At 34.0% G+C, this 22,626-nt stretch overlaps 1 protein-coding gene across 5 annotated transcripts in view; it reads right to left on the reverse strand.

Annotated features, from left to right (window-relative positions):
• LOC128231233 (5'-AMP-activated protein kinase subunit gamma-1-like) overlaps positions 1-22,626 on the reverse strand; it is a 247,073-nt gene that overhangs the window by 179,348 nt on the left and 45,099 nt on the right. For 2 of the 5 annotated variants that reach the window (XM_052943793.1, XM_052943774.1), the window contains exons 1-2: positions 21,941-22,317; positions 2,529-3,232 (exon numbers count right to left, since the gene is read on the reverse strand). The exons of 2 other annotated variants lie outside the window; for them this stretch is intronic. In XM_052943793.1, the coding sequence (XP_052799753.1) occupies positions 2,529-2,735 (207 nt within the window). In that variant the 5' untranslated portion in view covers positions 2,736-3,232; positions 21,941-22,317. Of the gene's footprint in view, positions 1-2,528; positions 3,233-21,940; positions 22,318-22,626 lie in introns of those variants that run through there. One more of the 5 variants, XM_052943784.1, reaches the window with a different exon arrangement.

The raw sequence follows: 22,626 nt of genomic DNA on the forward strand, positions 1-22,626 counted from the left end.
TGCACCGCAAATGAACACGCTCGGATCACATAGAACGCTGAGCGACGGCGCACACTATGGGCATGCTCAAAACAAATGCCATCGCTCGGCATTCTGATAAGAGTGCAGAGATCACTGTGAGGTAACAGTACTAGCGCAGCTAGGTCTCCTACAATGCTACAGGATAGTCGTGGGGGCCCCCAGAGGTCGCAGCGCGAATGCAATGGTTATCAGTTGCGCTCTACTGCAATTGTACGTGGTTCTTTGAGATGACACTGCATCTCTACTGCCTTTATTCAAGGCATATATGGCTCTAACAATGAGGGTTTTTTTTCTTACTGCATGTTTATAATGATTGTATTGAGTGATCATTGCACTCCCAATGCACTTCTACGGCGTCAATCTGCGTTTGCATGACAACAAACCAATTCAACAAATCAAATTTCAGCGCTGTTTATTACTATTCTTTTTATGGCTTTCTGTAAAGAAACAAGTGGCATTAAATTGAATTTACAAAGGCTCAGGGAAAGATGGGTGTCACTGCATATAAAACATATAAACTGCTAGATGGAGTAACATTTGTCTTGAAAATTTTAATATTACAAATTTATCAATATTTCAAGATAGCAGCTATGATGCTAAGCCAGTGATACGTTGCAGAAGTCTCTTTGCCATGGGGAATGTTGATTGCTTCTCATACATAATATACCATTATGCTTAATAAATAGTAAAGCTGTCACATGAATGCGAGAAATGCACAGGCAGCACCGACAATAATCGGTAGTCAAGTACCAAAAGACCTGTCTGACAACCCACGGTCACACTGGCTCAATCCCCCGCCTCATCACTAAAAATCACAGCCATCTTGATCCTGTTGTAAGCGCCTTAGATTGTCAAGAAATTTGGGGATGGGTAGCTCTGTCTTCTGTCTGTGCACCATGCACGGCAACCTTACAAGACTTATACCATCACTGGGGGATACACCCATGAACAGGCAAGTGACATTGAAATATTAACCTACTCCACCTTATGCATTTCTCATGTAGACACCTTAAAGCTGCACTCTCACAGCTTGAACATTTTGAAAACTTTTATTTTTTGTCTTGGAACGAGCCAATTTTTGTGAAAATGCATGGAAACCAGTGATATAGACTGCTGACAAAAAAATATGATATGACAAAAGATTTTCATATTTAAGTTCAAAAATAGATGTTTTATGCATTTTTCTTAAAACACTTTTTGCAATAAAAGATTAATTTTCAAACAGAAATATGAAAATCTTTTGTCAGCAGTCTTGTATCACGGGTTTGCAGATATTTACACAAGAATTGGCTCATTCTACGACAAAAAGTAAAAAAGTTGTCCAAACGGTCAATCTGTGAGAGTGCAGCTTTAATGGTAACTTGCAGACTGTTCCAAAAGAAAAGCTATGAATAACACAGATGTCGCAGGTTAAAAACAAGAGCCCAGAATACATCAGGGCTCAGTAGTGTCAAAACTATTGGCACTAATGCGGGCTCCTTCCACTAACAGTTTACAAAAGTTTTGTCTATTTTGGGACACAAATTTACAAACAATTGAATTCAAAGTCTAATTCAACAGATGAAAATGTATTGAAAGTAAAAAAATCAGTTACTGTGAAATCATTTATATTGGTGGGCTTGAAATTTCATGGTTTTTCGAAAAAGGGCAATATCGTGGGTTCTTGTGGATTTTCATTATTTAAAAAAAAAAATCCAACCGCCTATCCTAAATCATCTGTAAATTCACTACAAGCTGATCTTGTGCCATGTATCATCTACATCAGGCAGTTTCTGACACTTACCACAAGAGACCAGTATGTCAATTAACACAAATACCCATTTCAATTATCGCTTGATTGGTAATTTAAAGGTCATTGATCTTATCAAGGATATAAATCTGTGAAGCCATAATATGTCAATGAAGTGTTTTTGCAAACTGTGAAACCATAGTAAGGCCAAAAAAAAAACCCTGTGTTTCCGGTAACACGACCGACCCTATTTTTTTCTCGCCGACCCTAATCTTTTTTTAGACATAAAAAAAAAAAAAAAAATTTAAAAATTCTATCGTAAAAAAATTCTATTGTAAAAAAAAATCTCTTTAAATATATCGTTTCTGTTTTCACATTTGTCTTTCAATGTCCCTGGAGAATATACTTTCATTCCTGATTATGTATTACCGAGACGCTTAAACAAAATGGCGGAGGGCGGCGAACCCTGTCCGATATCTTAAAATTGGCAAACGCATGTTTACGGTGCAAACACGTGGTTGATCACCGGAAACATAAGCCACAACTCAACAGTTTGTAAACATTGAGCCACAAATCAACAGTTTGTAAACATGAGCCAGAACTCAGTTTGCCAACCTGGTTTTTGAGCCAACTTTAAAGATGCAGTGCCCTGATCACTGACTTTGCTAGGATTTCAATTTATTTCTCCATTACGAAGTTTCTGACATACGGACTGCATCATCAACATCATAAACGTGTAAGACATTGTCCTCATTAAAGTAACCAATCAATAACTAACCTGAGCTATATTAGGAGCGGGACACGAACCCCGTCGCTTGCTTTGTTTCTTGATAAGCATAAGACGTGTCTCGTCCTCTGGATCATCCGGTGCAAAATGGTGGACTGGTTCATCATTGTCCGGGATCACTTGAAGCGTCGGAATTATTGTTCCCATCGACCGCCGACGTGGACGAAACTTGTTCAAAGTCGACCCAAGGAAATCCATGTTTACCGAGTATTCTTGGTCGTTATTGTTCCTTTATTCTTGTATCCCTTGTATTGGTTTAATTGTATTATTCCGGATGATTTAAAATCTCTATTATAATGGAAGTTATTTTCCAGATATTTTAAATACCCAAAAATCTGTTGGCATACAAATAAACTTGTTGTTCTTTATATACAATATATATATATATATATACACACTAAAATACACGACTGCCAACAAAACCTCCTCTGTTTCTTACTTCATTAAAAAATCGGTATTATTTTCGACGGTCTGATGATCAACATTAATGCATATATTACAAAAGACTGCACACAAATATTCACGATAGTTCTGGCAACATCATAAATTATCCAAGAAATCCTGTGTACAGTCTACCCGTTTTCCATTCTGATGATCTTGTGGCGTTTTTCCACTTTTGCCCCGATCACTACAACAATTCCAACTCCACTGCCAATGTAATTATTCTATAATCATGATTGTCTTAATTTCCTTCCCTTTAAGTAAAGAAAAATAACAAATAAGATAAGAAATAATTGTTAGGTCTTTTTTATTCCTTCTCAAACAGAAATGATCATTAGATTAAAGGAGTTTGCTGTTTTATAAATTTTAGTGCTACTTTTAATGTCTTTGACATTTGCGACAAATGAAGCTGCAGAAATATCCTGGAAAAACCAGCGGTTGCTGTTGTTAAAAGAGCTACATGTGTTGTTGTTAATTATAAATGTCACAGAAAAATCCTGGAAATTCAGTTAATTCTGATTTGTGTGTTCAGTATCATATGATAAGTATCTCTCACATTTCTTCGGCTTTAAACGAACACCTGAGCAGCGATTTCTTAATGATGCTTATATCTAAATATAATTCTTTATCATTATATATAGTAACATCTAATAATTAATTGTAAATATCCATATTTAGATAGCATAAAGAATGGGATATATTTCTGTAGGAGAAACTTGAGACTTTCAGTTAAGAGAGCTCTTATTTATATTAGCATTAAATGTGAAGGTCAAAAGTATTGTTTTTATTATTTCTTAGAAATGTTATTGTATTCATATATTTTACAAAAATAACGCATTAAAACACAAGAACTTGAAGTATTTTTTTACATTATATATCGATACATTAAATTTGTATTATAAAATAATTTCTTTCCTTACTTTATACCATTTGCTATATTCATTCTAGTTTTAAACATTTCTGATAAAAAAATTTTACCTACAATTTAGTTTTACTTGTTTACTAGGTATTATATAGAAGATAATTGTTTGTTTCAGTGGTTAATAATAATAAACTGCACTGTGAATAAGCACCAAAAGCTATATTTCACAAGTGGTGTTAAAGCTGGGAAATAAATTGAGATCTTACACCGAAACAAAAAATAATATTTTTATTATATGCTGTATAAGTATTTAACCCTTTACCGCATAATTGCGCGATGATGAGCCGTCATCTATTCCCTCATAATTACTCTAAGTGACCCCTTTATCCATTACCGCATGATTCGTGCCGAAGGGATCCTACGTAAATCGATTCTGGCATAAATTTGCCAAAATGCACTACCGTTGTCTATGGTAATTTATTGACATATCAGTTGCTTATTTTTTTAGCAATGAATGCATTTTAATTATAATTTGTAAGTATAAACATCCAAAAATATATTACTCGGGAAAATAGACTATGTTACTATTCCCAGATTTTCAAAATATCGCAACTGAATGTGACTGGGGTGAAAACACGCGTTCAATTTAATTCACAGCGCATATTTGAGGGCATTCTTGCCTCTTTGTTTCTATGGAAAATTCCAAAACAGGTCACTATTTTGCACTACAAATAATAAATATCATTTAAATATATCCTATTGATCACGCCCAAAAGACGTCAAAGGTCATGGTTCAAAACCTGACTGATGATGATGATGTCAATATGGCTGATTTACACTGCAGTAAAGAGAGTCTGGCTTGTATTAACACATGTCATTTGTCACTTCTGTTTGCAAAAATGGAATGTTAATGCATTAAAATGTGCTCCTACATTGGTTTATCAAATTTGTATTTAGTTATGGATACAGATCATAATAATATCTTATGCGACATGACCCAGTTTTACAGCAGTTGAAACATGTTCTCTCATCTAGAGAATTACATAAGAATGCAGTCCTAATTGCCCATGCATTTTAGAGTATTATGTTTTTCAGATTTTAGAATTATAGATTGAATTTTAATTTATTTAAAGAACAAACTAGAAATGTGTCCATAGGACACGGATGCCCCCACTTCGATTTTTTGTCACAGAAAATAAGCCATAATGATTATTCAGGATAATCTGCACATATAGGATAAGTTGAGTTGAGTTGGGTTTTACGGCATCGCAAGACTGTATAGGTTATATAGCGCCATTCAGGCAGGAAAAAACTTGTTGGATCCACATTGGACACATACTTTTCAAGAATTCGATTGGAAACATATATTTTTGAAGTATTTTTGGCAAAAAAGGGCCGTAACTCCTAAATGACTAAAGCGATTTCCATGACTATCGAACTTGATCAAGATATTATGGTCACAAACATGTGTTTGAAGTTTGGTGAGGATTGGACAAACAGTTTTCAAGAATTAGATTGGAAACATATATTTTTGAAGTATTTTTGGCAAAAAAGGGCCGTAACTCCTAAATGACTAAAGCGATTTCCATGACTATCGAACTTGATCAAGATATTATGGTCACAAACATGTGTTTAAAGTTTGGTGAGGATTGGACAAACGGTTTTCAAGAATTAGATCGGAAACAATCTTCGGGACGTACGTACGTACAGACAGACAGACAGACAGACGGACAGACGTACGTACGGACAAGGGCAACCCTATATGCCGCCACTTTGTGGGGGCATAAAAACATGCATAGTTGATTTATTAGTTAAAAAATAATGTGAAATAACACTATTTGTTAACCCAAAAAAAATCCTGGTTTTACATTATCATACGATTCATGATTCCTTCAGTAAATATTTGTTTATTGTTTAAATTACCTTTAAGATAAAACTTAGATCATTGGATTTGAAATTAAATACCCTGCACACTTTATATTCATCTCTAATTGATTAAAATAAAGTTTGTAATATATAGGTGTCAATTTCAGTGTATAAGTCTAATATGATATAAATTGAATCATCTTCAACTATTTACATGAGTTGTGTTTGTTTATAAATAGTCTGCCCAAAAAAAATTAGACAAAAGAACAATAATCATATTACTGGATTGGAATTTTAATTTCCTTCCAACTTTAAATCGATCAATAACTGATCAAACTAAAAAAAATACTAGAAATATAAATTTGAAATATATAGGTCAATTTTTTCCAATATTCTCCAATAATCTTCTTTGCAGTAGGGGTACTTATAGGGGCTCATTATCTATTGGCTACTGGTTATCAATGTACTGATAAGCCATACACTGGCAGGCCTAATATGGCTTGGTTGTTTGGGAAACTGGAGTATCCAGAAGAAGCAAACTTGTCCCAGCTTGGTGACCACAAACCAAACTCGCATGTGCCCAGGCTGGCATTCGAACCAGGGTCGCCTTGGTGAAAAGCGAGTGTGCTAACCACTGCACTAAGCTGGACAACCTAATCTTACAGATCTCAATTATGAAACCAATTCCAAATGTTTCTTAAATGGTAACTTAAAACCTGCAATCTAGCCAAAGGCAATAAACAACAATTTTTGAAACAAAATGTCTGTTCTAACCTGATGATATCTTTACAAAGAAAAAGTAAATCGAATCAAACAAATGGTACACATCTTTAATGTACACAACTGTTATTGCCAGAAGATTAATTCATGCATTATACTTGGCATGCAAGAATAGAACTTCATCTTATAACTTCAGACAGAAACATGGAATATTATTTCATTTCCAGGAATAAATCTTATAAAAAACAAAATACCCAGCTGCTATTTCAAGTTATTTCACCCACTTTATATAAAACAGAAAATCAGCCTTTTCATCATCAATAATGTATTTTTTTTTTTCTACAGAAAATAATAGGAACTTTGACAGCTCTGTCAAAAGACACTTACTTTTAATGTAAACGTCAACTTTAAATGTATTTTTACTTCATCAGTTTCTGCTAATGATGACCATATAGCTGCTGTCATATTGTAAATAAGCTGAAGAACAGCCCTCACAGTTAAAATCTATAAAGAGATGAACTTCCTTCTAAGGACATTCATTGCTGTAAATTCCGTCTGACAGAAACATTTTGTTTGTATAGAATTTTGATGTCATTGTTTTCGCCTCAACTAACTGTCAATCAAATGAGTCAGTGTAAACTTGATATCTCCATGTAATATGTTTAATCCATATATTCTTGTTTTTTATCAAAAATATCATTAAAAAGGAAAGAATAAGTAACGAAAATGATATCAAAATTGTTAACAACAGAAAAGTTACGTTTGTATAGATTTTGCATGTAAATACTGTTGTTCGTATAGAAATGAAACAGGGACTCTGAAGAACATGGGTGAATCTGCATCAGACATTCTTTTCATCACAAACAGTGATGGCATATACATGCTATGGAATGATAAACATAACAGCAACAACAATACTTTAATTGTCTACAAGGTATGAACTACTAACATTATATAGACTGGGATCTTAGCCAGACACCTGCTTAATATTTCTAAAGGTGAAGGTCGTATTGTGTTAATGAAATTTTGCTGCCTTTTTGGTTTCGAAATAACACTGCTTGCTACAAGTTAGTTCTTCTTATAGCTTAACTTTTCTCCAAAGCTTGATAGCTCAAAAACAGATAGCTGGAAGCTCAAGTTTGAACCATTGGTTACCATAGAGCACTGCAAACATTATGTAACCATCATTAGACATGGGAAATAACTCACCAATTATTAAAGCCAGAGTTATGGACCTTGCTACACAATGTGTCTAAGAACTTATTTTCATTTGAATACCTTGAACAACTTATTTTTGGCCACGTCAAAGTTGCATGTCAACTTTAAGCGCACGTACACCAACAAGACCAACGAGACCATCCCATCGATCAACAATGACAGAAAGGCTATCAATTACCTCAATGTTTTCGTAAAACAACAAACCAGCTAATACTATCAGATTGAATGCTGTTTGACCTTAAGCTATGACATTCAAGACTATTTAAGGTTGAGAACAGAGCATTATACCAGTTTTGCTATCTTTTGGCAATAATTTCCCTTCTTATAAACAACTGTTTCACATGTGTCTTTTCATGTGCACATATATGTATAATTGATAGCTACTTGTCTATGGACTCCAAGTTCATGGAATGTGTGCCATGGGTTCTTATATATCTTAAGATGTGCGGCTACCTGACTTATTTATGTACCACAAGTATGATGACAAAGTCCTTTATAACCAGAACATGGAACCAACGTTGAGGCGCCAACTATGTGCTGACAGACGGCCAAGACCTATATCATGAAGATCTCTATTCTCTATACTAAGTGTACTAACATATCATCAACCTGTACTAACAAACTCATTCTCTACCTCATTATAATCAGATGCATCTGTGTAATTACATTCCCCACCCACTCCCTGTCCATTATCACCCTGAGAGTTACATTTCTAGATTACGATCTCCATTAGGCCCCCCAGAAAAGTTCTTTGTTTCCACAAACAACTTAAAAAAATAATACAGGACAGTAGGTAGTAAGGCATAAATATCTTCTCTTTTATATATTGTTGTTTTTTTGAGACCCAACCTATATCAGGGTAAATAAAAAAAATAATATAATTATTAATATTAACATGTTCAGTACATGTTTGCAATCTTGTTATCAGCATTTAATAATTTTCATAAATACAATATTTAGTTGTAAAAGGTTTATCACTCAAATGTTTATGTTTGTTATAAATGTGTATGTATTGATTTTAAGTACAAGTCAGGGGCGTAGCTAGGCCGTTTCTAAGTATACGCACAATAATGGTTGAAATGGGCGGGACACCCCCCTGGAGCTCTCAGTTTTGTCATAGGTCAGAATGATAGTGTATAGCAAAATAAATTTATTAGTACAGGATTATCAGCATTTATTCAACGATTAGAATACATCCTACATTTTAAGCCAATGAAATTGCAGATAGGCAGTCTTTAAGTTGTAGACTTAATCGTTATCAATTTCAACTTCCGCGCGTGTTTAAAGTTCCGCCTACTGCCAATCATCCAGTACACACTTCCTGTGTCAGAATTTGCGTTGACGATGTATCAGCCAATGAGGTTGTATTCTAAGTCAGTTAGATGACATAAAGTGAATTCTTAATAATTAAGAAGGACTTGTTCGCTAAGCTCACTCCGCCCATTCTTAATCATTAAGAATTCACTTAATGTCATCTAACTATTAAATATTCAATTCAAAAATGCTATGTCTAAAACGGCTTCGTAGGAAATTAAAAAATGGTAATTGTCTTAAATAATGAAAATGCATATGAACATTTGTTAAAAGGTTTTCCTCAGCTCACTTAATATTTTCAACACAAAACAAACTTCTATTTCATATTTCGGGGTATATAAAAAAGATCCTTAACATCGTAATGTAATGTTACAAAAGGTATACTCCAGAAATAAGTATAAACACAAGCTGCAGTGTGCCATCAACCTTTTACCGAGTCGTGAACATTCATGAAGCATATATTTTACTGGCAGTATATTCGACAATTTTGAAAAATGGATCTTGTCAATATCTGTAGAGAATATTTGTTAATCTGATATTTTAAATCAAAATATATCATGAATATTAACAGTTAAAACAGACACCTCTATCTTAAATGTGTGCTGAATCGTCCTCTTATATCAGATGCTACGGGGCAGGTAAACATTAAATTATGTTTCACAAATAACCTAAACAAAATGTACCACCTTGGAGAGGTCTGAAAACTCATAGAAATGTTCCCATTTTACAGCTAAGAGTTTAGTTTATCAGCATTGTCAACTGTTTGAAGATTTTCTTTGAACATGTCAAGATGAGGTGGTTCAAGGTTGGCGTCCTTTATATTTTGAAACTTGCCGCTTTGTAGACTTCGTTCGGTATATTTATATTCAGCATTTATCGACGATTCATTTATGACTGAACAATAAGGGAAACTACTCACCAGGCGTGTATAACTTGTATAACTGGCCCTGTATAGTGCATGGATAAAAAAGGCGTTACTTCAACTAAACGGTAAACGAGGCTCTTACTGATTAATAGGATTTTTTTAGATTTTATTGTCTCACATATTCAAAATAAGCGGGCCCGCGAACGCTTCATCCCCCTTACCCTTCAGATTTTATTGCACTTTTGGCCCCAAATATTTTCTGACTTGTGCAATGAATTGTACGCATGGGCATATTGTGCGTAACGGCAGCTACGCCACTGCAAGTGTCACTTTAAACAAGAGCTGTCACAGAGACAGTGCGCTCGACTATTCCGCCACTTTTCAATGTAAGGATTGAAAAGTTTTGGCGAAACATGCATGGATCACTGTTAGATTAGATTTCAATGCAATACATGGTGTGCTGAGATATTAACATAAATGTGGTTCCATTCAAAGTTTTAACGAGAAGTCTTATAATAAAAGGCAATTATTTGCAAAACACAGTTATCTCACTTGGTTATTCAATTTAGTTGGGTGGTTGAATACTATTGTATAAAGTCTCAATGCAATACATCAAATAATTGCTGAGATATTATCCTATGTTTGCTATAACATGCAAGACCTTAACCAGAATATCTAAGTCGCATAATAAAGGGGCAAAAATTATATATTATAAAAGATAGAGTTATCCTACTTGATTAAATAAGAAGGTTAAATAGATGGGAGCCTGTGTGTAAAGTTCTAATGCAATACATAATGTATTCGCTGAGGTATTGACTTAAAAGTGGTTACATACAAAACCTTAACCAGAATTTCTATGTCGAATAAAAAAGGGGCCATTATTTTAATTTAATGCAAACTGGAGTTATCTTACTTGGTTATTTAAGTAGATTGGATGGTTGAGTACCATTGTATAAAGTCTCAATGCAATCCATCAAGTAATTGCTGAGATATTAACCTATGTGTGCTTACATGCAAAACCTTTACCAGAATTTCTAAGTCAAATAATAAAGGCCCCTAATTTGCATTATATTAAAAAAAGTGTAAGTCCATACTTCATTAATTTAGTAGGTTATATAGTTGGGAATACATATCTAATGTTTCAATGCAATACATGATATATTTGCTGAGATATTGACTTAAATGTGGTTACATGCAAAACCTTAACCAGAATTTCTAAGTCGAATAATAAAGGGCAATTATTTTGCATTAAATGCAAACTAGAGTTATCTAACTTGATTAATTTAGTAGGTTGGATGGTTGAGTACCATTGTATAAAGTCTCAATGCAATACCTCAAGTAGTTGCTGAGATATTAACCTATGTGTGCTTGCACGCAAAACCTTAACCAGAATTTCTAAGTCAAATAATAAAGGGCAATTATTTGCATTAAATGCAAACTAGAGTTATCTAACTTGGTTAATTAAGTAGGTTGGATGGTTGAGTACCATTGTATAAAGTCTCAATGCAATACCTCAAGCAGTTGCTGAGATATTAACCTATGTGTACTTGCACGCAAAACCTTAACCAGAATTTCTAAGTCAAATAAAGGCCTATTTTTTGCATTAAATGCAAACAAGAGTTATCTAACTTGATTAATTAGGTAGGTTGGATGGTTGAGTACCATTGTATCAAGTCTCAATGCAATACCTCAAGCAGTTGCTGAGATATTAACTTGCACGCAAAACCTTAACCAAGGGGTGCGCCGACGCCGACGCTTGGGTGAGTAGTATAGCTCTCCTTATTCTTCGAATAGTCTAGCTAAAAATGCACATTTTTTAGAACATTTCAAAAAAGATCCACACATTGGCAAAAAAAGGTGTAGGTTTGGGAGAACAAATAGTCGGTCGGGTTTGTGGAAACATACAATTATTTATTTATGCCTTCTGATATTTCATTTAAGATCCTAAACAGTCTTAAAATAAACTTCCTTGAATTTCAAAATTGTTACAAAATTAATCAAAAATATTACTTGACATGCAAGGGATAGACCAGGGTTTGGGTTAGAGGGGGCTGGGCCCATTGATTAAGTATGTGGATATGTGCTCCTTCCCTGGGTTCCCAACGCACCCCTCGCACCCCCTGGACCCACCACAATTTTTTTTTTTATACAATTTGTCAATGGACATATTTATACTTCAAATAACCTGTATAAATATGGCAATGCAAAAACCAAGTTCTGCCCCTTCAGAAACATAATCAGCAAATAAAGGTGGTCGATAGGAGCTCCAGCATTTCACCTCAGCCGAACTCAATAAAGACAAGTACGGTAAATAGAGACCCTATCTGAAATATCAATTTGTATTATTTAAAAAAATTCTAGCTGTTCTCTTAACTTAGTTCATCGATAAAGTTGAGTACAGTAGTTGCTATCTTGTGTAAAAAGCTGTTCATTAAATGAATTAAACTCAATATCAGTAGAAATAAATTATTTCAGATTGATTTCTCGTTCAAGTAAATATAATTAATTTCAGAATATTTAATATTGACAAACATTATTCCAAAGCCTGTCAGGAACCTAATTTAATTTTTTCCAATTGATTGCAAAACTATCAATTCATTGTAGGAAGTTAATTGATTATTGAAACATGAAAAAAACTGTCTTAAAGTGATAATAAATAATGATTTTTAACAGAAGTCAAACTTTAAGGACATGTCAAAATTATTATATTTTCAGATATCAGTCAACTTAGGTTCTCATCTTTCAGGATGAGAACAAAATTCATTTACCAATAGGTTGATTACTAGGAGAGAAAATAGTTTGTTTATATGTTTATATTTTAACAATTATGATTGGAGAGAAGTGGTCTACACAGGGGAGAACAGGGGGGGCAGAGCTGAGGGTTGGGCAAGAAAATGGGATAATGGGATATGCAGGGGAAAACAGGGGGAAACAGAGTTGGGGTGGGAAAAGAGAAGGGGGTATACAGGGGAGAACAGGGGGAGAGTTGGGAGTTGGAGCAAGAAAATGGGATATTATGGGGAAAATAGGGAGAGAGTTGTGGGTGGGGAAAGGGAAGGGGGTCTACAGGGGGAGAACAGGGGGTAGTTGGAGCAAGATTAACGGGATATACAGGGGGAAATCAAGTGGGAGCACAGTTTGAGGAAGAGGGCTAGAGGAGGGACACATGAAGGGAAAGGAAGGACATGGGAGGCAGAATTCTGGGGAAGAGGCAAAGCAAAGGATTACATGCAGTGGAAGAACAGGGGGCAGCATATGTGTGGGTAGGAGGAAGAGAAGAGCCTTCACAGCTAGGGGAGGAACAGGGGGATCAGAGTTACATTGTAGTTGAGATGCCTGAAATGAGATGTGGATGTGAACCTTATTAGGAGGAAAGTGAATAGTTCTCAATATTGTTAAGCCTAATATGAATTCTATTTTTCAAAATCAGCATAATGGACTCGCACAATACAGTGACATGTCTTAATTCTTCTAAAAATGAAGCTTTCCCAGTTTTTAGAATATATCTCTTACATAATTGAAAAGGGATTTATTTCTGACCTATTCAGTAATCACATTTCAGTCCTCTTGAGGAATAAATCTGCCGAGTTCCTCCTTATCAATCATAGTTGTACACAGAATTTTTTGTCCAATATATATTAATAAAATCTTTGAGCCGAGGCGGCATATCCAAGGCAAGAAAACTTGGCGAAACATAAAAAAGGAGAAAAATTTGCTGTTACTAAGTTAAAAAAACTTAATTAAAGAGCTCCATCATGTTTTTGTTTTAGTAAACATATTTGTATATGTATACTGATTGAATAACACATAATGATTGGAACATTCTTAACTACGAGGGTGTTTGTAAAGTTTGGGGACAAATCGTAATGTTATTAATTAAATCAACAACAATTTGAATATAACGAATATCATCTTAAATATACATTTCAAATGAAAGTAAAACACCGAACAATGTTTCAAAATATAAACGTTTCTGAAAGAAGAAATTATGTTCAATGGTTTTTGACACCTGTAAATGTATATGTTTTGACTGTATCCTTTTATTTTCTCAAGCTAAACATACTGATCATATTTAGAATTTGCCATAACTTTTATGAACAGCCCTCATACAATAAGTTCAACATTCTAAAAAGTTGCTGAGCTTATAATGTTTGAATGGTCATCAAACTTAGCATGAACCTAGCACAATGAATTGTTGTTATTAACAGGTATTATATCAATAAATACCGCTCTGATTGAATAGTCTGATTTAATGCATTTGTCTTTTTCTTTTTAACAAAACAAACGGTCTGTAAAACTTAATCGGAGCGTGAACCATAATCGTTTAACTTGAATAAAATATGTAAAATCCACTGGCGTAGCTCCACTTAAGCACCATAGGCCAAGGCCTTCACAGGAGTTTCAAAATTGGTATTTTAAATAAAAACAATAGGCGTTTAATACTGAATATGAAGGGGGTGTTTACATTAGCCAGTCTTACTTCCTTTTTTTATTGTTATATATGTTTGTCGCATTATTTCATTCCAAGATAAAGAGGAAAACGCACCTCAGCACATTCTGCATTAAAAAAACAAACTTGGGGAGCATGCCCCCCTTCCCTTGAACTCTTGAAGCATTCAGGTCTGGTCTAGCTATGCCCTCTTGTAATCTTTATAATCATTTAATACAATAAACAGCTGATTCAATTGTGGAATTTAAAAACACATCAGCAAGAACAATGGAACTGTTTACAAGATTTATATTTAGAGAACTCTGGCACCAGAGCCTAAATTCCTTGTCCTGCATAACAAAATATAAGTGGGAATACGGTTATGCTATTATATTACCTGAATGTCTAAGTGCTGTTTTTGCTATTCAATGATCAATAGATATAAACTTATTTTGATCAATATTATGTTACTACTAATCAAGTTAATTTCCTATGCATGATTTTGATATTATTTATATTAGAGAAGTGGAAATACAACTTTCCTCTTTGCAGACATTTTCATTTAATTTGTAAGTTAATCAAAGCTTCAAATTCAATCAATATTTTCTTTGATTATAATTGTTTCATAGTTAAGTGTTTTCATGAAATAATTTTAAAGAAAATGACACTTATATTTATTTATCAGCAATCATCAATCCTGCCCACAAGGAAATATAGGAAAAGGAAATAAATAAACTACATCTAACATCCATCTATCCTGCAAATCATTGATTAGAAAGCTAGAGTCCTCACATGAAATGCATTATTTACAAGGTCCTTGTACTCACTATTAGATACAAGATCGACAATGTGGCAAGGCCATTAGGCCTCATATTTAATCAACGGTTTCTCATCCCAGACAGTTCCCTGTCCGAAATAAAACCCTGCAATTGGAGTAAAAAAGTTGCCTGGGCATTTTAATTATACTAAAGAATATGGGAAGATCAGAGATATTGTATGTGTGCATTGTTTCTGTCACAATGTGTTTATGTTTCATCTGAACATCTTAAAAGATGCACTGACTTACTCCCAAATAAGATTTTTAACAATTAATACTATTTGACTCATATACCAAAAGGGATGAATACATCCCGAAAACAATGGACCGCGTTTAATTTGAAAATTGCAGAAAACATGGAATTTCTACCTTATGGGATGATAGTAGATCACAGTTAATATTTTAGCACTCACCAATCATTTAATATTTTTGCATTTTCAACTATTAAATACAGGGTTACAATCTTGTTATCAGTAATTAATATTTGCCATAAAGGCATTATTTAGAAAGTAGTTGAAGGTTTATCACTCAAATTTTGTGTTTGTTATATACATGTGTATGTATTGATTTTAAATAAGAGTGTCACTTTAAATATACTAGAGAAAATGTGAAGATCAAAGACTGTATGTGTGCAATGTTTTTGTTACAATGTGTTTATGTTTCATCCAAATAAATTAAACATTTTTTTTATTTAGTTTGGCCAAAACATGGCTCAGACTCCACCTCCCTTGCCTCCAACCCAAACAACACCAAGGTTAGATAACAGACTCACTTAAAAGCCCACAGCATATTAGGGTTTCATACTGATGAGAGAATGCTGACATTTTGATAATGTATCCAGTGATACAAAAATAAAAACTCTGTAGAATTTAAAAAAAAATATTTAAAACCAGACAAATTAAACGGACATAATTCTAAGAGCTGATGATGAGAAATAAGACCTGGCAGGTTCTTTTAATTAAATTAAGAGACTTTTGGTGCCTAGAGAGAGCTTTTTCTATTAATTTTCCAAATTCATTTGCTCATGATCTTGTCAGATTGAAGAGTGATGATAAAACGTTAAAGTATGATATCCAATCAGCTATTGGAGGGCTCAACACAAGATTGACATAATTCCTATCAGCTATTTGAGGGCTCAACGTAAGACTGACACAACTCCCATCAGCTATTTGAGGGCTCAACACTAGAGTGACACAACTCCCATCAGCTATTTGAGGGCTCAACATAAGACTGACACAACTCCCATCAGCTATTTGAGGGCTCAACACTAGACTGACACAACTCCCATCAGCTATTTGAGGGCTCAACACTAGAGTGACACAACTCCCATCAGCTATTTGAGGGCTCAACACTAGACTGACACAACTCCCATCAGCTATTTGAGGGCTCAACATAAGACTGACACAACTCCCATCAGCTATTTGAGGGCTCAACACTAGACTGACACAACTCCCATCAGCTATTTGAGGGCTCAACACTAGACTGACATAACTCCCATCAGCTATTTGAGGGCTCAACATAAGACTGACACAACTCCCATCAGCTATTTGAGGGCTCAACACTAGACTGACACAACTCCCATCAGCTATTTGAGGGCTCAACACTAGAGTGACACAACTCCCATCAGCTATTTGAGGGCTCAACATAAGACTGACACAACATAAGACTGACACAACTCCCATCAGCTATTTGAGGGCTCAACATAAGACTGACACAACTCCCATCAGCTATTTGAGGGCTCAACATAAGACTGACACAACTCCCATCAGCTATTTGAGGGCTCAACATAAGACTGACACAACTCCCATCAGCTATTTGAGGGCTCAACACCACAGTGGCTTGAAGACAAAGGCTCATTAAAGTCACAATAAATAATTTCAACTAGCCAAAATTATATTTTATACATACTTGAACATGTATAGCATCAATATAATACATTGCCATAAACATAAAATGAGGTTTGACAAAATTAAAAAATATCCTATACTGTAATATGAAACAAGTGAAGAATGTTCGCCGGGCGAAAATGTAAACAAAGACCAATTCTCGTTGAAAATTACAACATATTTGTAAGCTACGAATTAATTTTCATTTAAATTGCACATTAATAACAGTGAAGAAATGAAGCGATGCACTTGTTAAAAAAAAACAAAAAAACAGAAAGAAAAATCAGAACAGAATATCGACTGAAATTCAGCAGACCTTCATTATGAATTATATATTATGGGTGCACTTGAACATTGAGCTTATGTAGTTACAATGGATATCACTGCTTGTGGGCAGTGGCACGTCTATATAGGACAAATACAGTAAACGGTAAAGGGCAGAAAAATAGACGAGAGATGGGACACAGTCTGACTTGTATCAAACGGCTAATGACAAATCAATGTTAACCAAGAAATAAATCAAAGGCATCGAATGCACCGATAAGAATATCTCTTTTATATAAGCCAAAGAAAAACTGGAGGTAAAAAATAATTAAGCCAATTGTAACAGCGAAATCTAATAACGTAAATGAGCCAAATCACAATGTAAATCACATTCACGAGCCAAATCATCATGTAAATCACTTTATCGAAAGTGGTCTCCACACAAAACTACAGGACTGATAAATTTATATCCCAAAGAACATCCATGGAGCTAATTAATTTTGGGTTCCAAAAATATTTAGGGACAACCCTATAGCAGCAAGATGGAGTCAGGAACTTTAATAATTACATTGCAGGGTGAGAGTGGCCTAGTGGTATAGAAGTCTGCCTCTCACCCAAGAGGATGTGGGTTCAATCCCGGTCAGGGTGAGAGTGGTCTAGTGGTAAAGGAGTCCAACTCTCACCAAAGAGGTTGTGGGTTCAATCCCTACAAGGGTGAGAGTGTTTAAGTGCTATAGGGGTCCGCCTCTCACCAAAGAGAATGTGGGTTCAATCCCCACCAGGGTGAGAGTGGTCTAGTGGTATAGGAGTCCGCCTCTCACCAAAGAGGTTGTGGGTTCAATCATCAACAAATTGGTACCTTCTCATTGCCTCTCAATATGGAAACCAGTACTAAAATGTGCCTACGAAACAAAAAACAAGTGTGATTCTATAAGCTGTCAGCTTTCGTTGCAGAATTTATAGTCTATTGCGCAAAGATTCCAAAGATTCTTGCCACAAAATCTTATTGAGCAATAAAGGACAAAAACAAAGATGCATATACATTTTGCCCCACCTGCAGGATGAGCGGGCTGAGATCCCAATTAACACAAATTATTGGCATATGAAAACCAGCCATGCTTGCAACATAATCATTTATTTCTAAGAAAATGTTTAGATTTTTTCTCTTGGCCGGTGATTAGCTTATCAAACCAAAAGTAAATGAGCTGGAAAAAAGGGGCATAATTTCTCTTTGTATCTAGCTTTCATCCCTGACATTATAGGTCCTGGTTTGACATTAACACAAACTCCTGGGTATATTTCCCGGTTAGAGGACCAAAACACCTTTACAAAGATACATCAAATAGTGTACAGTTAAGTGTCTAAATATAGAGTTTTTAATCCTCAGCCAAATCAATTATGCATTAGTTATTCTCTAAATCACTGTTTTACAAAACACAATTATACAGATACTTTAACTTCTCTTGTAATTGAGGTATTCAATCTTGGTTGATCAAATTTTTAGAAATTATTATCTTCCAGTCACATTTCTACAAATTTACATTTAAAGGTACTTGATCATGTTTTAGGACCAAAAAGTAGTTTTCCAGGTAAAGCATCTGAAAACACTTATTTCATCATTATTTTACTGTAACATATTGAAATTGCAGAAAAAATACAGTTATAAAATAGCATACAAGAGTATTTTGGTTTTAATGGGTATATAAACCCACGCTGGTCAAGTCAAGAAAATATCAGAAAACCAACACCCAAACAATAAGGCCATCAGGACTATTACGAAAACAGTCGATATTTTGACCACTTCTAGAAATTAATACATTGATAACATCACATGATAATGTCAATCAACCAATCACGCAACAACACAGTCGTAATTAAGTGATCATTGGCATTGTTAAAGCTAATGAAAATTGCGGTCTTCCAAGGCAATATCTGAGCAAATATCAACATTTCCTCAACTTTCTAGCTTTCGGCATCTTAGTTTCAACACTCCTAATGATTTGGTCATAAAAAAAGGACATTTTTCAATAACATAAACGAGAACCTTAAAGAAAAAATTTAAACGCCAACACAAACACTTTCTAGTCTAATTATAGAATAAAATTGCAGTGTTTTGCTGCGTTTCTGTGGCGATAATAATTAATTTACACATAGAACATCCTGCTAAGACCATTGCAAAACTTATTTGCCCCCTTTCCTAATGGAACCACTACCAAGTTACCTATTTGAAACAATCTAACTTTGTGAAATTGAAATACATAATGATCTATTTTGAAGGAATCCAACAATTGGATGCAAAATGCATTTTGGCAAGTGATAGGGGCATATACAAATAAATATATCTATATGATATAAACTAACATCATTTAAGCCAGAATTATGAGCCTTAGTGCGCATTGTGTATTATTTTGTATTCTGCAAATAGGGATTACTCTGTTTGGCAGCGTCCGCATCATAGTTATCACTCGTCTGCATCATAGTTATCACTCGTCTGCATCATAGTTATCACTCGTCTGCATCATAGTTATCACTGTCTTGTTTCCCATTAATAAATTTTAAACCACTTGTTGTAGAGTCATAAAACACCAGGTACTGGTAACTACATCGTCATGGTATCCCTATTGATTTTTGGGTCAGTAGGTCAAAGGTCAAGGTCATGAAGATCATTTCCAATTAAACGATGGACACTCGTGACAGGCCACACATCCAATTTGCAAATTCTCATTACATCACGGTAATAACTTGAACATGTTCACATAACATGAATCAATACCTGATTCTAAAGCCGTCACAATACCTCAAAAAACAGACAAGTTAAGCATATACATATGAACAGGGAATGGAGAAAAACCATAAATAATTTAACATCATCAGTAGTTCTTTCAATGCATTTTGAAAGCTTTATTCTACTAAAATTCCTTGCATAATTGAATTACATTCAACGCCTAACATGAATGAATTACATTGTATCTGTGAACGCATAATTAACAGGAAAATAATGTGTTTGTACATTTGTCTGACACAGGTAGTAAAAATTACCTAGAAAGAGGTTTTCTATATTCTAAATGAACTGTAGCAAATCAGGTAATCTTCTAGTATGAACAGGTAGTTACACAATATCATGTTAATTATGCTTTTCATGTTCAGCAGAAATTACTAAAATGTTGTTATAACTTCCTAATTTTCACCAGTTGCGTGTGTAATCAGTCAATTACACTTATATTGCATACAAATTTGTATCCTTGATTCAACGATGTTAAAGAAGCCAGCTAGGGAGTGTTACATGTTTTGGTAAAGTGAAATTTTAGAACATTTTTTTATAATTTTGACACAAGTGCAGTAGAGCAAATGCCAACATAAAAATTAAGGGCATCATTTAATTGAACAGTTATTAAAGCAATCATACTAAGCCCTGCCACACAAGTCATGTGGATATTTTGTCTTGAAATATTATATAACATGTTTCATTTGAATATGTTAAACATATTTTTTTTAAATGGCCATGGGTAAAGTTTTTGCACAATGATGAAACAGGCTACTGCCGATTCCTCAAGTTTTTCTTAAAAAGATGAACAAACTAAAAATGGTATCAAATTGGAGAGCACTTTGGAAATGGCCCCCAAACCTTTATCTCATGTCAAACCAAGCCATAATAACTCTGACCTGCCAGTGAATGGCTTATCAGTAGTCATATCAGTACCCCTACTTCATATGGAAAAAAAATAGACAATTGACCTTCATGCTTCACAAACTTGTTTTCCTAGTGTTTCTTTTTGTTTAATCACTAAGTGATCAATGTGAAGTTTGTAGAAAATATAATTTCCTATACAGTAATATATACTTTATTACCTGGTCTAATTTAATTACTTCCGCATAATATAACAAACTGGAAAAAAAAACATGTGAAAAATTGATGAAAGGTTGATAAAATTTCAAATTAATTACACTATATTTTACACAAATTAAGGTAATCATTAAATAGATAACTGATAAGCGCAGCCTAATCCATGCCTTATATTATAGATGGTTACTATTAATTCTAAAACATCTGAAATGTCTGATAAATTGTTGCCTGAATTTACCTTCATTCATGTACTTTGGTAATATTATTTTTAAAGGAAAGCATCTTAGATTCAAACACCTGTTAACAGTTTCATTCATATTTAACTCATTCAGATCATCAGCCTCTGCTGTTATATTATCAATTTAAAAAAACAAACCACAGCCATAATTTGTCATAAAAATAAACGCATAACTTTAACATTAAAAAGATACTCACAGTTCAGTTTTTAATTATCATTTATAATCTTACAACACTTTCAATAATAAACATCCTCTTAGCATTTCAAATTGAAAGCTTAAATATATGTCATTTAGATATGTTTTAACTTATAAATAATTAGTGTAATCAATTATAATAGAAAACTTATAATTTTTTGATGATGATATTTTCTATATAATCTTAATATACTTTAATCAGTTTTATTGATAGCTTTAGACTAATATTTCCATAAATAACTTATAAGATTCAAACCCAGCTAGGTACCATAAAGATTCATCATAAAATTCCTATCTCAAAACTGCTCTTTAATATTTTAACAAGTAACACACTCTGCCAGGAAATTCTGCCAAACCGGTAGATATAAAACTCATAATTTCCATTTTCCAGGATAATTCTGCACAAAAAAAATACTTTTAATTTCATAAAAAAAACCCCAAACCTTCCAAACCACTTGTTATCCAAACATAACAACGCCTTATCAACAAAACACAATTAAAACTATTTCATCTCATCTTTCCTTCAATTCCTTTTAATTTTCTGTATCCAGTTTCTGATGCACTAACTTTCACAGTAAATTCCAAATAACCAGCTGCAGATCTAAATTGGGTTTAATTGAATTGCAGTTTGAATATTTCACAAAGTCTGTAATTGTAAAGTAGCAGAATTGATATTAAACCATATACACAACACAGATATATATATTACTGTAATATTACAAGATAAACTCATTAGTTTTGATCATTAATACAGAAAATCCCCACGAAGAATAGATTCTGTAATCCCAGCAGGTTAATGTTTAAGCCTTGAATAACAGTAGCTGTGTCTATAGTAAGTCTGCTACAAAAGCTTGCAAAAAAGCGTTTCACAATCAAGGTAATATAAACACTGGTACAATTGCCAATTCTTTAATATAGATGTACATTGAAAATATAACACAGCTTTAACATAAAGGAACCAATAGTTGAGGCAATACAGTATTGTGTATTGATTCCTGAGCCCGATTTATTATTTTCCGATCTTCGACAGACTCTGCACAAACTTCTTTATAAAGCCCAGCAATAAGGGCTTATACCTGTACACCAGTCAAATATAATTCACGTTGCCTTTGTAAACATTTATTTAATT

This window comes from Mya arenaria, chromosome 1 (assembly GCF_026914265.1).
Source record: "Mya arenaria isolate MELC-2E11 chromosome 1, ASM2691426v1".
NCBI lineage: Eukaryota > Metazoa > Mollusca > Bivalvia > Myida > Myidae > Mya > Mya arenaria.